Source organism: Heptranchias perlo, unplaced genomic scaffold (genome assembly GCF_035084215.1).
Source record: "Heptranchias perlo isolate sHepPer1 unplaced genomic scaffold, sHepPer1.hap1 HAP1_SCAFFOLD_1546, whole genome shotgun sequence".
NCBI classification, from domain to species: domain Eukaryota; kingdom Metazoa; phylum Chordata; class Chondrichthyes; order Hexanchiformes; family Hexanchidae; genus Heptranchias; species Heptranchias perlo.
Window position 1 is genome coordinate 1,834 of NW_027138803.1, and position 16,537 is coordinate 18,370.

General features: G+C 49.2%; 1 protein-coding gene across 1 annotated transcript; it reads left to right on the forward strand.

The window, feature by feature from the left end:
* Positions 1-279: 279 nt before the first annotated feature.
* Positions 280-14,542, forward strand: LOC137309243 (large ribosomal subunit protein uL16m-like). Its single transcript, XM_067977502.1, has 4 exons — positions 280-387; positions 4,810-4,881; positions 12,459-12,607; positions 14,023-14,542. Exons 1-4 carry the CDS (start codon positions 321-323, stop codon positions 14,506-14,508), a joined length of 774 nt encoding a protein of 257 aa, XP_067833603.1. The 5' UTR covers positions 280-320; the 3' UTR covers positions 14,509-14,542.
* Positions 14,543-16,537: the final 1,995 nt, after the last annotated feature.

The following is a 16,537-nucleotide window of genomic DNA, read 5'->3' on the forward strand; positions in this document are numbered from 1 at the left end:
CCCTCCCCCCTCATTCCTCCTCATTCCCCCCCATCCCATTCCCTCCCCCCCATTCCCTCACCCTCCCCCCCCCATTCCCTCATTCCCCCCCTCATCCCTCCCCCTCATTCCCCTCCCCCTCATTCCCCCCTCCCCCTCCCCCTCATTCCCCCCTCCCCCTCCCCCTCATTCCCCCTCCCCCTCCCCCTCATTCCCCCCTCCCCCTCCCCCTCATTCCCCCCTCCTCATTCCCATCTCATTTCCTTTTCCGGTCTCCATGCCGTGGTGCTGTAATGGCGGTGCGCCTGTTTCCCGGGGATGTTTTGAGCTGTGACACCGCGATGGCGCTTCTCCTGCGGTGCCTGAGCCGGGTCCCGCCGGGAGTGAGCTGTGGATCTGGGAGTCCAGGTAGGAGCCGAGAGAGCTGATCGAGGTCGGCGGGCCGCTCAGCTCCTTCCCGCTGGGGGGGGAGGATGTTGGTCCCGGGGCCTGTGCCCGGAGTGGGCCGGGTGCAACCACTCGACTTTCATAGAATCAGAGAAAGGAGGCAATTCGGCCCATCGAGTCGGTGCTGGCTTTATGCAAGTGCAGTCCAGCTAGTCCACTCCCCGCCCTTTCCCCATAGCCCTGCAAATTTTTTACTTTAAAGTATTTATCCAGTTCCCTTTTGAAGGCCATGATTGAATCTGCCTCCACCACCCCCCCGGGCAGTGCATTCCAGATCCTAACCACTCGCTGTGTAAAAAATGTTTTTCCTCGTGTCACCTTTGATTCTTTTGCCAATCACCTTAAATCTATGCCCTCTGGTTCCGTCAATGGGAATCGTTTCTCTCTATCTACTCTGTCTGGACCCTTCTTGATTTTGAATACCTCGATCAAATTTCCTCGCAACCATCTCCATTCCAAGGAGAACAACCCCAGCTTCTCCAGTCTATCCAAAGTCCCTCATCCCTCGAATCATTCTAGTAAATCTTTTCTGCACCCTCTCTAAGGCCTTCACATCTTTCCTAAATTGTGGTGCCCAGAACTGGACACAATACTCCAGTGTTTTATAAAGGTTCATCATGACTGCCATTGTTTTGTACTCTATGCCTCTATTTATAAAGCCCAGGATCCTGTATGCTTTTTAACCGCTTTCTCAACCTGCCCTGCCACCTTCAACAATTTATGCACATATACTCCCAGAGCTCTCTGTTCCTGTACCCCTTTTAGAGTTGTGCCCTCTAGTTTATATTGCCTCTCCTCGTTCTTCCTACTGAAATGTATCACTTCACATTTTTCTGCATTAAATTTAATCTGCCACGTGTCCGCCCATACCACCAGAGTGTCTACATCCTCTTGAAGTCTATCACTATCCTCCTCACTGTTTACTACCTTTCCAAGTTTTATGCATCTGCAGATTTTGAAATTGTGCCCTGTACACCCAAGTCCAAATCATTAACATATATCAAGAAAAGCAGCGGTCCCAGCACTGACTCCAGGGGAACACCACTGTACACCTCCCTCTAGTCCGAAAAATAACCGTTCATCACTACTCTCTGTTTCCTGTTACTTAACCAGTTCTGTGTCCATGTTGCTACTGCCCCCTTTATTCCATGGGCCGCAATCTTGATAAGCCTACCATGCGGCACTTTATTAAACTCCTTTTGAAAGTCCATATACACTCCATCAACTGCATTGCCCTCATCTACCCTCTCTGTTATTTCTTCAAAAAACTCTATCAAGTTAGTTAAACACGATTTGACTTTAACAAATCAGTGCTGGCTTTCCCTAATCAATCCACACTTGTCCAAGTACAGTTTTGCCTGCCAATCTTTGATTCCAATTTACCCGGGCCAGATCTGTTCTCATCCCACTGAAATTGGCCCTCCTCCAATTGAGTTTTTAGTTTAGAGTGGTCTGTGTCCTTTTCCATAGCTATTCTAAACCTTATGATACTATGAGCACTGCTCCCTAAATGCTCCCCCACTGACACTTGCTCCACTTGGCCCACCTCATTCCCTAGAACCAAGTCCAGCAATGCCTCCTTCCTCGTTGTGCCAAAAACATAGTGGTCAAGAAAGTTATCCTCAACACATTTCAAAAATTCCTCCCCCTCTTTGCCCTTTACCCTATTACTATCCCAGTCTATATTAGGATAGTTGAAGTCCCCCATTATCACTACTCTATAGTTCTTGCACCTCTCTGTAATTTCCCTGCAAATTTGCTCCTCTATATCCTTCCCACTAGTTGATGGCCTATAGAACAGACCCAGTAGTGTAACGGCACCTCTATTGTTTCTTAACTCTAACCAAATAGATTCTGTCCTTGATCCCTCCAGAACATCCTCTCTCTCCAGCACTGCAATATTCTCCTTAATCAATACTGCCAACCCCTCCCTCTTTTCTTTCCTTCCATATCCTTCCTGCACACCTTGTACCCAGGAATATTTAATACCCAATCCTGCCCTTTTTTGAGCCAGGTCTCCGTTATCGCCACGACATCATGTTCCCATGTGTTTATTTGCACCTGCAACTCACCAACCTTGTTTACCACGCTTCGTGCATTTACACACATGCACTGCAAACCAGTCTTAGACTTTCTTGTATTCTCTCTTAGTCTGCTCTCACTTAATACTGTACTATTTCTTACTCTCGTGCTATCTTTCTCTCCCGATCCTTTGTGCCCCTTATTTCTCCTTTCCAATGCTACATCCTGGTGCCCATCCCCCTGCCAAATTAGTTTAACCCCCCCCCAACAGTAGAACGAACCTCCCCGCGAGGACATTGGTTCCTGCTCCGTTAAGGTGCAACCCGTCTGTCTTGTACAGGTCCCACCTTCCCCAGAACTGGTCCCAATGCCCCAGGAATCTAAAGCCCTCCCTCCTGCACCATCTCTCCAGCCAAACATTCATCCTCCTATTTCTATACTCGCTGTAGTGTGGCACCAGGAGTAAATTGGAGATTACTTCCATTGAGGTCCTGCTTGTTAATCTCTTTCCTAACTCCTTAAAATCTGCTTGCAGGATCTCATCCCTCTTTCTACCTATATCGTTGATACCGATATGGACCATGATCTCGGGCTATTCACCTTCCACCTCCAGAATGCTCTGCAGCTGCTCACTGACATCCTTGACCCTGGCACCAGGGAGGCAACATACCATCCTGGAATCACATCTGAGGCCGCAGAAACACCTGTCTGCTCCCCTAACTATAGAATCCCCTATCGCTATTGCTCTCCTGACCTTTCTCCCCGCCCCTGTGCAGCTGAGCCACCCATGGTGCTGTGGTCTTGGCTCTGGCTGCACTCCCCAGAGGAACCCTCTACCTCACCAGTATTCAGAACTGAATACTGGTTAGAGAGTGAGATGCCCTCAGGAGCCTCCTGCACTACCTCCCTGGTCCTCCTTGTCTGTCTGGCGGTCACCCAGTCCCTCTCTGCCTGCACTCTCTTAAGCTGTTGGGTGACCACCTCCTGAAACTCTCAGCCTCGCAGATGCACTGCAGTGACGCCAGCTGCTGCTCGAGCTCTGAAACCCGGAGCTTGAGTTTTTAGTTTCCCAGCTCTTAATTTAAACCAATGCCCTCATTTAAAGAGAAAAAAAACGGTAATACTCACCAACCAATCACTTACCTGCTGTCCCGTGTTGTCACTCCTTCGTTGGTTTTCTGTTGTTTTTGATCCTCTCGGGTCCACTCCTCTCGGGCCTCGGGTCCACTCCTCTCGGGCCTCGGGCCTCGGGTCCACTCCTCTCGGGCCTCGGGCCTCGGGTCCGCTCCCCTCGGGCCTCGGGTCCGCTCCTCTCGGGCCTCGGGTCCGCTCCCCTCGGGCCTCGGGTCCGCTCCTCTCGGGCCTCGTGTCCGCTCCTCTCGGGCCTCGGGTCCGCTCCTCTCGGGCCTCGGGTCCGCTCCTCTCGGGCCTCGGGTCCGCTCCTCTCGGGCCTCGGGCCTCGGGTCCGCTCCTCTCGGGCCTCGGGCCTCGGGTCCGCTCCTCTCGGGCCTCGGGCCTCGGGTCCGCTCCTCTCGGGCCTCGGGCCTCGGGTCCGCTCCTCTCGGGCCTCGGGCCTCGGGTCCGCTCCTCTCGGGCCTCGGGCCTCGGGTCCGCTCCTCTCGGGCCTCGGGCCTCGGGTCCGCTCCTCTCGGGCCTCGGGCCTCGGGTCCGCTCCTCTCGGGCCTCGGGCCCGCTCCTCTCGGGCCTCGGGCCCGCTCCTCTCGGGCCTCGGGCCCGCTCCTCTCGGGCCTCGGGCCCGCTCCTCTCGGGCCTCGGGCCTCGGGTCCGCTCCTCTCGGGCCTCGGGTCCGCTCCTCTCGGGCCTCGGGTCCGGCTCCTCTCGGGCCTCGGGTCGCCGCCCTTATATACCCACTCTCGAGCCTCTTGCCTTGGGCCTCAGGTCTGCTCCACTCTGGTCCCGCTCAGGTCCGCTGCCACTCTGGATTTTGAATGGACTGTGAAGGCAACTTCCCATCAGAGCTGTTACTATATGAAGGTGCCATTCAATGGGATTACGATCGGTATCTCTTCCAGATAAGTAATCTTGCTCCTAATATTTTGCTGATGGTTATTGCTCCCGATCTGACACTGAGTGTTTATAAGATAAGTAACTTCCTTATTGTCAGGCTCTTGTTGGAAAACCAGATACTGTACATTATAAAAACATTTCTTCTGAATCACAGTTGTGCCAATACCTTTGTTTGTGTATCATTTGGTTGAGTCTGCTATCATATCCAGCTAGGTTCTGCCTTGTATCTGCTGTACATGTCTCACTGTAAAAGCATCAAGCAGCCTCTTAATTGAAGGATGGTAGTGCTGTGCGTGATTATTCTACATTCAATAACGTCTACTTTCATTACAGGCCCGTATCAGAATTATGCTAAGGTTCTGGCAGTTGGACTAAAGATGTATGAGCATCCTCCCAGTTATAATGGTGAGTTAGAAGACTAAACTTTGCCCTGCGCTTTATCCCGTTGCCTTCTGTAGGGCACGTTTGCAGTAAAGGTTACAGAAGCAGTTGTACCCGACAGGGAGGAAGAAAAGGACTTGTTTACCAGAGCTGAGGGTATAATAATGTATCTGCTGCTCTCCCAATAGCTTGGTGGGTAAGTGCACCACATAATGTCGCGTTGAGCCACATAGACCAGGAATTGCCAGGTTTGGCTGCCAAACTGTGTTTAATCTGGGCAACGTTTTGGGGCACTACAATTGTCCTGTGGGCTGCGGGAGTTAAAAATGCAGCCTGATGATATCTGTTGCCAGTGGTCAGCCGTGGCTCAGTGGGCAGCACTGTCGTATCTGAGTCAGGAGGTCATGGGTTCAAGTCCCACTCCAGAGACTCGAGCACAAAATCTAGGCTGACACTCCAGTGCAGTACTGAGCTGCTGTCTTTTAGATGAGACGTTAAACTGAGGCCCGGTCTGCTCTCAGGTGGACATAAAAGATGCCATGGCACTATTCAAAGAGCAGGGGAGTTCTCCCCGGTGTCCTGGCCAATATTTATCCCCCAATCAGCATCACTAAAAAGAGATTATCTGGTCATTTCATTGCTGATGTGGGACCTTGCTGTGCGCAAATTGGCTGCCGTGTTTCCTACATTACAACAGAGACTACATTTCTAAAGTAGTTCATTGGCTGAAAAGTGCCTTGGGACGTCCTGAGGTTGTGAAAAATGCTGTATAAATGTAATTTCTTTTTTTTTCTTTGAAGAATCTAGAAAGAGGGGATGTTGATATGAGATTTAGGACAGAGATTAGGAGAAACTTTTTACACCGAGGGTTGTGAGGCTGTGGAATGTACAACTGGAGTTAGTGATTGAAGCAGAGACCATGTTGGTTTTTAAGAATAGGTTAGAAAGGTGGTTGAAGGAAAGTGGGATAAAGAGAGAGGGGGCCGGCACATGGATTAGGACTGTTGCCCATGTGAGGATAAACACCAACATGCACGGGTCGGTCTGGACATCCTGTTTCCGTGTTGTAATTTGTACGCATTGTAAGATACCGAGTGATTCCTGCTGCAAAGTGAACATGTGATGTTGGTTGGGGCACAGTCAAACTTGTTTGCGGTAAGGCCACACGGGCGAATAGCTGGCTGGTGCTCACTTCCTCGGCTCACACATCATGTTTGCTTCGGACCAGGTGTGAATGAAATGACTGTGGGTTGAAATTGTGGCACATTGGCCAAACCCAGACGACAACAACAACAACTTGCATTGATACATCGCTTTTAATTTAGTAAAACACCCCAAGGCGCTTTACAGGAGCGTAATCAGACAAAATTTGACACTGAGCCACATAAGGAGATATTAGGACAGGTGACCAAAAGCTCGGTCAAAGAGGTCGGTTATAAGGAGCGTCTTAAAGGGGAAAAGAAAGGTGGAGAGGTTCAGGGAGGAAATTTCAGAGCTTACGGCCTAGGCAGCTGAAGGCACGGCCAATAGTGGAGTGATCAAAATCGGGGATACGCAAGAGGCAAGAATTGGAGGAGCGCAGAGATCTCAGCGGACAACATATATTTACAATCCTCAGCAACACTCTCTTCAAACAAATCACAAGTAAGAAACCAACAAATCTCATGTGTTTAGCAAAAGCAAAATACCACGGATGCTGGAAATCTAAAATAAAAAAAGAAATTGTCGGCAAAGCCCAGTAAGTGAAGCAGGATCTGTGGAGAAAGAAACAGAGTTAACGTTTCAAGTTGAAGACCTGAAAAAAAGCGAGGGGAGAGAAGGAAAGAACAAAAGGGAAGGTCTGTGATAGGGAGAGGGCACAAGTGATTAAATGACAAAAGGGATGATGGTGCAAAACAAGGAAGGTGGTAACGGGACAGGTTAAGAAACAAAAGATTGACCAGGAGTAGCTGTAAATGGCAACAGCAGAACCATTACCAGCACTAGCTAACCGAAAAAATGGGAGCAGTGGTTCTGATCTGAAGTTATTGAAATCAGTGTTGAGTCCGGAAGGTTGTAAAGTGTCTAATCGAAAGATGAGGTGCTGTTCCTCGAGCTCACATTGAGCTTCATTGGAACAGTGTAAGAGGCCGAGGACAGAGAGGTCAGAGTGGGAGAGGGACGGGGAATTAAAATGGCGAGTGACCGGCAGGTCAGGGTCACGCTTGTGGACAGAGCGGAGGTGTTCGGCAAAGCGATCACCCAATCTGCTTTTGGTCTCCCCAGTGTAGAGGAGACCGCATCGTGAGCAGTGAATACAGTTTACTGAATTGAAAGAAGTACAAGTAAATCACTGTTTCACCTGGAAGGAGTGTTTGGGACCCTGGACGGTGGGAAGGGAGGAGGTGAAAGGGCAGGTGTTGCATCTCCTGCGCTCGCACGGGAAGATAGTGGGGAGGGGAGCGGGTGTTGGGGGTGATGGAAGAGTGGACCAGGGTGTCGCTGAGGGAACGGTCCCTTCAGAATGCTGAAAGGGGAGGGGAGGGGAAGATGTGTTTGGTGGTGGGATCGCGCTGAAGATGGTGGAGGATGATACGTTGAATGTGGAGGCTGGTGGGGTGGAAGGTGAGGACAAGGGGGACCCTATCATGGTTCTGGGAGGGAGGGGAAGGGGTGAGGGCAGAAGTGCGGAAAATAGGACGGACACAGCTCAAACACAGCAGAGGGGATACAGTCATCAATGTACCGGAAAAAGAGGTGAGGGAAGGGACCTGAGTAGGACTGGAACAAGGAATGTTCCACGTATCCCACAAAAAGGCAGGCATAGCTGGGACCCATACGGGTTCCCATAGCGACATCTTTTATTTGGAGGAAGCGAGTGGAGTCAAAGGAGAAGTTGTTGAACGTAAGAACAAGTTCAGCCAGGCGGAGGAGGGTGGTGGTGGATGGGGACTGGTTGGGTCTCCACTCAAGGAAGAAACGGAGGGCCCGCAGGCCGTCCTGGTGGGGGATGGAAGTGTAGAGGGACTGGACGTCAGTGGTGAAAAGGAGACGGTTAGGGCCAGGAAACTGGAAACTGTTAAAGTGGCGGAGGGCGTCAGATGTAGGTCGGAAGAGACTGGATGAGTGGAGAAAAAGTAGTCGAGATAGGAGGATATAAGTTCCGTGGGGCAAGAACAGGCTGAAACGATGGGTCTCCCAGAGCAGTCCTGTTTGTGGATCTTGGGAAGGAGGTAGAAGTGGGCTGTGCGGGGTTTGGGGGACTATGAGGTTGGAGGCCATGGGGGGAAGATCTCCAGAGGAGATGAGGTCAGTGGCAGTCTGGGAAATGATGGCTTGATATTCAACAGTAGGGTCATGGTCCAAGAGGTAGGAGGAGGTGTCAGAGAGTTGGCGTTCAGCCACCGCGAGGTAGAGGTCTGTTCACCACAAAACAACAGCGATGCCCTTCTCAGCATGTTTAAAGACAAATGTCAGAGTTGGACCTGAACAAACGGAGTGCTGCGAGTTCAGAGGGAGGTAGGTTAGAGAGAGTGAGGGGAGTGGAGAAATTGAGACAGCTGACGTCACGCTGGCAATTCCCAGTGAAAAGATCAAGAGAGGGTAAGAGGCCAGAGGGAGTGGTCCAGATGGAACGAGAATTCTGAAGACTGGAGAAAGGGTCTGCTGTGTGGAGGGAAGACTCCTGGCCAAAGAAGTCGGCATGGAGGCGAAGGCGACGAAAGAAGAGCTCAGCATCGTGTCGAGCTCGAAATTCATTGAGGTGGAGGCGTAAGGGGATGAAGCTAAGGCCTTTGCTGAGGACTGATCGTTCGGGGTCAGAGAGGGGAAGGTCAGAGGGGATAGTGAAAACACGACCGTGTCCGTCCTATTTCCCGCACTTCTGCCCTCACCCCTTCCCTTCCCTCCCAGAACCATGATAGGATACACCTCCGCTCTGTCTGCAAGTGTGACCCTGACCTAGCGGTCGCTTGCCATTTTAATTCCCTGTCCCACTTCCACTCTGACCTCTCTGTCCTCGGCCTCTTGCACTGTTCCAATGAAGCTCAATGGAAGCCGTTTCCACCTTGCTTGCCTTGCACCATCATCCCTTTTGTCATTTTATCACTCGTGCCCTCTTCCTATCACAGACCTTCCCTTTTGTTCTTTCCTCCCCCCTCCCCCTCCCCCCTCCCCCACTTGCCCTGGCTCTGTACTTGCTCAAAAACTTTAACTCTTTTAACATCTTCCAGTTCTGACAAAAGGGCTTCGACCTGAAACGTTAACTCTGTTTCTTTCTCCCCGGATGCTGCCTGGCTTGCTGAGCTTCTCCAGCATTTTTCAGTATTATTCCTCTTGTGTCTTTGTCCAAATTGGTTATATAAATAGAAAACAATAGTGGTGCTACTACCAATCTCTGGGCAACACCCTGCTAATCCAAAGAATATCCATTTACTCCTACTCTTTGCTTCCTGCCCCCAGCCATCTCTCAATCCACACTGGTTCATTCTTTTTAATACCATGTGTCTTAATTTTTGTAACCAGTTTCTTATGTGTCACCTTACCAAAAACTTTCTGAAAATCCATGTAAACATCCACCACGTATCACTCAGATGCTTCCTTTAAAATTCCGTTAAACTAGTTGAGCACATCCTGCCCTTTACAGGTATACGCTGACAGTCCTTGAATAGAAAGAAAAAGAAAGACTTGAAAGGGTCGTGAATATTTGGAATTCTCTACCCCAGAGGCCTGTGGATTCTCAGTTGTTGAGTATGTTCAAGACTGAGATCGATAGAGTTTTGGACTCGAGGGGCATCAAGGGATATTGGGATCGGGCAGGAAAATGGAGTTGAGGTTGAAGATCAGCCATGATCTGATTGAATGCGGAGCAGGCTCCAGGGGCCGTATGGCCTCCTGCTCCTATTTCTTATGTTATGTTCATTCATAGAGTGCCTTTCATGACCATGGGACATCCCAAAGCGCTTTACAGCCGATGAAGTACTTTTGAAGTGTAGTCACTATTGCAAAGTGGAAGCCAATTTGTGCACAGCAAGGTCCCACAAACTGCAATGATACAAAATGGCCAGATAATCTGTTTGTGATGTTGGTTGAGAGATAAATATTGGCCAGGACACTCCCCTGCTCTTCTTCAAAATAGTGTCATGGGATCTTTTATGTCAACCTGAAAGTTTAAAGTCTCTTCTGAAAGACGGCAACTCCAACATTGCAGTACTCCCTCAGTACTGTGCTGGAGTGCCAACTGAGATTATGTGCTGAAGTCTCTGGAATGGGATTTGAACACACAACTTTCTGACTCACTACCACTGCCACTGAGCCAAGGCTGATACCTAAATAACCCTTTACCTTTCTAAGTGTTCTGTAATTTTATCCCATATTATGGACTGTACAAGTTTATCTACCGAAGTAGGACTGATTGCCATATAATTCCCAGGGTAACCTCCTTCCCATTTTTTTGAGACATGTGATATTTGTGAGCCTCCTTTACCTTGGCACAATTCCTCAAGCTGTGATGTCTGTCCAGCTGCAAGAAAGTGGCCTAACCCTAACGGACGTCTTTCAGTACATATCATTGCCCTAGTAGCCCAGCTTCAGTTCTGGGTGGAGATCTGAACTCCATGAATGGATGGAAAACTCCCATCATCCATATGTAATGTTGCGTTGTGAAAATTCTATGTAAGATTGTTTCATGCAAAGGTCCTTTTTTCATCAAACTGTAAGAAATGCAGCCTAAAAAGGGCTTTTGCGCACAGCGATTTCTGTACTTTATCTTACTATGTCTTACTGCTCCTGTGCATTCAATTAATCAATCTATTAGTTTTAACTCAGATGCATCGGTCTGCTGGTGCGGTATTTTCCACCTTTCAAAAGTCAGGAGAATGTACTGGGCACCGCACATAATCTCCAGTGATACCTGAACTCAGGTTATACCTATCGGGAAACATTGAACAGGCTGGGGCTCTTTTCCCTAGAAAAGAGAAGACTGAGGGGTGACTTGATAGGATTATGAAGGGGTTTGATAGGGTAGATGTAGAGAAGATATTTCCACTTGTGGAGGAGACCAGAACTAGGGGCCATAAATATAAGATAGTCACTAATAAATCCAATAGGGAATTCAGGAGAAACTTCCTTACCCAGAGAGTGGTTAGAATGTAGAACTCGCTACCACAAGGAGTAGTTGAGGCGAAAAACAGAGATTTAACGGCAAGCTAGATAAACACATGAGGGAGAAAGGAATAGAGGATATGCTGATGGGGTTAGATGAAGTAGGGAGGGAGGAGGCGCGTGTGGAGCATAAACACAGGCATGAACCTGTCTCACATCTCTCAGCGATTGGAAAACCTGAATGCAGCTACAACCCTTGAGCCGGTCAAGGACACTGATATTCTGGGTTTTCTGAAGAATGAGTGTGATAATGCACTGCTGTCAGCTATTGAAGAGTCCAGGAAGAGGACTTTTGCAGTGGCAGAGAGGTATTACTGGGAGTCCATGCTGGTGGAATGGGAACATGAGAAGCAGAAAAGATCCTCCATACCCTTCTGGCATCAGGGGAGAATGCTCGACTTCACCCAGGAGACTGAGCCAAGTTTTGTTAGTGAGATGGGGCCACCAGGATGCAGTGCAATGGATGGTGTAGAAGTGGCCTATGCTTGACAGATCTATATTATAATGAGAAGATCGTGAATGGGCATCTACAACCAAACCTAGGAGACCTTTGCAGCATTGTAGCTGAGTCTTTGGATGAATGGCCTGTTTCTCTGCTGTAGATTCTATATAATTCTATGTGATTGAACCACAGTCAAGGAATGATTATTAGTCCCTGACATGGAGAAGAGCACAGGTTTCAGATCAGAGATTCGAGCTGCTTATGGAATCGTGCCTTTGTTGTGAGCACAACACAGAAGAGTTAGGAGAAAGCCCACAGTACAGCAACCTGTTTTAATATTTGTGTCCGGTGTCAGCGTGGCTCAGTGGGTAGCACTCTTGCCTGAGTCAGGTCATGGGTTTAAGTTCCGCTCCAGAGATTTGAGTACATAATCTAGGCTGATACTTCAGTGCTGTACTGAGGGAGTGCTATCACTGTCGGAGGTGCCGTCTTTGGGATGAGATGTTAAACCAAGGCCCCATCTGCCCTCTACAGGTGGGCCTAAAAGATCTCATGGCACTATTTTGAAAAAGAGCAGGGGAGTTCTCCCAGCTGTTCTGGCCAACATTTATTCCTCAACCAGCATCACTAAAACAGTTTATCTGGTCGTTTATCTCATTGCTGTTTGTGGAAACTTGCTGTGCGCAAATTGACTGACATGTTTCCTACTTTACAACAATGATTACATTTCAAAAGTACTTAATTGCCTGTAAAGTGCTTTGGGACGTCCCGAGGTTGTGAAAGGCACTTTATAAATGCCAGTTCTTTTTTGGTGGGTCATTTTTAATTATATTCAGTTACCACAAAATGTAAGGTGTGTCCTCTGGTTGATATTTCTAATTCTTATTGACCATAACATAACAGTTATGAAGATGTTAAGCTGTCGAAGGAAGGCATGGGCTGCTGAATATAAATCTTTGCTGTGATGCAGTGAGCTGCTGAGACAGTCTGTTCGAAGCCTGTGGGTTTGTTTTCTCAGATGTGGTCATTCCGGAGAAGCCAAAACTGAAATTCATTAATAAAGTCCCAAACTACAAGAAACCGAGGCGCTGGATGAAAAGGCTGGGAGATATCCGCGGGCCAGCAACACGAGCCAATACAATCGCCTGGGGGCAGTACGGCATTGTAGTAAGTGTCTGCATTTCCACCACTGTGTAACATTAAAGGGCAATTAAATGCTTTTTGAGTATTTCTCAAAATCAGTTTGATTACTGCCGCGGAGACTCCCCAGTAGGGTCTCCTTCCCTGCCCGAGTGCCCTGGCGATGTCAGTCATGGGGAGTATCCCTGGGCATCCAACAGCTCTGACTTCCGCTGCCCGACTCGGGGATGTGAAGTTGCAGACTAGGAAATCTGTATTCCAATAGGTGGTTCCCCAGGGTGGCCCAGCCCAGCCCCTGAGCAGCCCACAGCAGGCCTGGAGTTGTCTCTCCTTCCCATTCCTGCCCTCAGTTTGTAAGGATCACTCCTGGACACTCCCTCTAACTGATGTCACCAGAGCAGTCGAGTAAGGAGCAAGGCCTTCCTCACCTGTCTCCAAGGTGATGATAAAACATGTTGGAGTATTTGGAAAGACCATTTTCTTACATATAGACAGAGAAGGGGAGGTACTGTTATCAAAAAGGACCCTCTGTGCACTTTCATTTTCCTTCAAAATGAGCTGCAACATTGTGCGTGAGCAAAATCTTTACCGGTGGCAACCAATGAGGTGCCGATACTGGTTCTAGCAGATGAGCGCAGACAGTGGGGCGGAGCGCAGACAGTGGGGCGGAGCGCAGACACTCTACATTTCGGGTAATGTGGAGGATGCACAAAGGACCTGGGATTGGACGGGGGAAATCCTGAGAGTGATGGAATAAATATGGAATAATCGTTCACTCCAAATTGATCCACCTGTAGTTATCCAATATCTGAAATGATGCAGCAAATAGCTAAACTTAAAAAAATATCTACCTGACTGTAGTAAACACTAAAAGCACAGTACTGTATCTTGCTATAAACATCCAGGGGCTGAGAAAGAGGGACCTCATGGCACAAAATGTAGTCCTCAGCTGCTGAATATAATGCAGCACAATCTCAGTCAGTCACTCTTGCATAAAGTGATGGCCTTCCCAGATTGATCTAAAGTGACACCAATTGTATCTGCTGGATGTTTTCTCATGGGCAGAGAATGTTGCCTGAAGCAGAAACAGTGCATGTACCCTGAATCCTTGTATAACACAGTTCAATACAGACAATGAGGGACAGTCTAACCAAAGCAAAATGTTCCATTTAAAAATCAGTTGTAATGCCAATGTTCCTTTCATTGCCACCACATGTACTTACTTTGCCTTCTTTCCTCCCTCCCACCCTCTTCCCCCTCCGCCCGCTCTTCCCCCTCCGCCCGCTCTTCCCCCTCCGCCCGCTCTTCCCCCTCCGCCCGCTCTTCCCCCTCCGCCCGCTCTTCCCCCTCCGCCCGCTCTTCCCCCTCCGCCCGCTCTTCCCCCTCCGCCCGCTCTTCCCCCTCCGCCCGCTCTTCCCCCTCCGCCCGCTCTCTCTCCACAGGCTCTTGGAGGTGGCTACCTTCACTGGGGTCACTTTGAGATGATGCGTCTCACCATTAACCGACGCATGGATCCTAAAATCATGTTTGCTCGCTGGCGTGTAAATGCTCCGTATAAACCCATCACACGCAAAGGACTGGGTCAGAGAATGGGCGGTGGGAAAGGGGCCATCGACCACTATGTCACTCCCGTCAGGTATGGCCGGATTATACTGGAGTTTGGTGGGAAGTGCGAGTTTGAGGAGGTGGAGCCCATCCTATCAGAAGTTGCCAAGAAGCTGCCATTTCCTGCAAAGGCCGTTAGCAAGAAATCCCTGGAGGAGCTGATGAAGGAAGATGCACAGAAGGCCGAGAATAACCAGAATCCCTGGACCTTTGAAAGAATTGCAACCATGAACATGATGGGCATCCGCAAAGTGTTGAGTCCATTTGATTTAAAATACCATGGCAAATTCAGTGGGAAATTTCGTGTTCCTAATCGTGTGTGAAGATTAATAAATTTGGCAAAATGTTTTGTTTTAATCTATTTGTTTCTCGTTGAATAACTGGATTTATATCAAAGTATCTCCGCAGCACACATTTTAAAAACATAGAATGCATCTTCAGAATGGAAGCACCTTGCCTGTGAGTCAGGTTGTAGGTTCAGGTCCCGTTCCAGTGTCTACTGATGGAGTGTTGGACAAGACGTTAACCTGAGGTCCTGTCAGGTGGACATAAAAGATCCCATGGCTGTATTAAAAGACAAGCAGGGAGTTCTCCCAATCTCCTGGCCAGTGATTTCCACCCCTCCCCCCATCCAACACCACCAAATCATAGAATGATACAGCACAGAAGGAGGCCATTCGGCCCATCATTGTCCGTGCCAGCTCTTTGAAAGAGCTTTCCAATTAGTCCTGCTCCTCTGCTCTTTCTCCATAGCCTTGCAAATTTTTCCTTTTCAAGTATTTATCCAATTCCCTTTTGAAAGTTATTATTGAATCTGCTTCCACCACCCTTTCAGGCAGCGCATTCCAGATCATAACAACTCGCTGTGTTTTTAAAAAAAATTCTCCTCATCTCCCCTCTGGTTCTTTTGCCAATCTTTCAATTGCAAATTCTTTCTTTTCAGATCAAGGCTAGATTTTTTTGGATACACACGATTTGCAGTTCGTTAGTCCCCGTGCATTTTTCCCTGCTAAACCAAACTGAAGAATTTCTGCAAAACCAGTTGATTCAGGAAACAAAAACAGAATACAAGGAGATTAATCATTGCCATTCCCCGAGCAGACTGTCAATGTCATTTGGAAGAACGCCTCGTCACCAGAACTTTCAAACAAGCACCAAGACATAGCTTGGCTGGTGGTGAGAAGGGCCCTTCCTGTCAGATCCTTCATGCACTCCCGGACTCTCAGCGCCACCGCACGCTGTCCCCGAGGAGGCTGCGGTGCAGACGAAACCATCACCCATCTCCTTCTGGAATGCGCCTTTGCAAGGAAGGTCTGGAGAGAGATGCAGTGGTATCTGTCCAGTTTCGTCCCGAGCAGTTCCGTAACACAGGACTCTGTTCTCTACGGACTGTTCCCGGGGACGCACACCGAGACAGACATCAACTGCTGCTGGAAGACCATCAACTCGGTGAAAGACGCCCCTTGGTCTGCCCGAAACCTGCTGGTCTTCCAGTGCACAGAGCTGTCCTCGACCGAGTGTTGCAGACTGGCACATTCCAAGGTCCAGGACTACGTGCTGAGGGACACACTGAGGCTGGGTGCTGCCACCGCAAAGGCTCTGTGGAGAAAGGCAACCATTTAGAGCCTTCCCGCCATTGTATACCGAGGGGCTGCAATCAGGGAAAAACACCCTCAGGCAGAATGTAGAATTCCCACAGACTAGTCAAGCAACAGCCTGACATAGCCATACTCACAGAATCATACCTTTCAGCCAATGTCCCAGACTCTTCCATCACCATCCCTGGGTATGTCCTGTCCCACCGGCAGAAAAGACCCACCAGATGTAGCGGTACAGTGATACACAGTCAGGAGGGAGGGGCCCTGGGAGTCCTCAACATTGACTCCAGACCCCATGAAATCTCATGGCATCAGGTCAAATATGGGCAAGGAAACCTGCTGATTACCACATACCGTCCTCCCTCAGCTGATGAACCAGTCCTCCTCCATGTTGAGCATCACTTGGAGGAAGCACTGAGGGTAGCAAGGGCACAGAATGTACTCTGGGTGGGGGACTTCAATGTCCATCACCAAGAGTGGCTCGGTAGCACCACTACTGACCAAGCTGACCAAGTCCTGAAGGACATGGCTGCCCGACTAGACCTGCGGCAGGTGGTGAGCGAACCAACACGAGGGAAAAACCTACTTGACCTCGTCCTCACCAAACTACCTGTCGCAGATGCATCTGTCCATGACAGTATTGGTAGGAGTGACCTCCGCACAGTCCTTGTGGAGACGAAGTCGCATCTTCACACTGAGGATACCATCCAACGTGTTGTGTGGCACTACCACCGTGCTAAATGGTATAGATTCA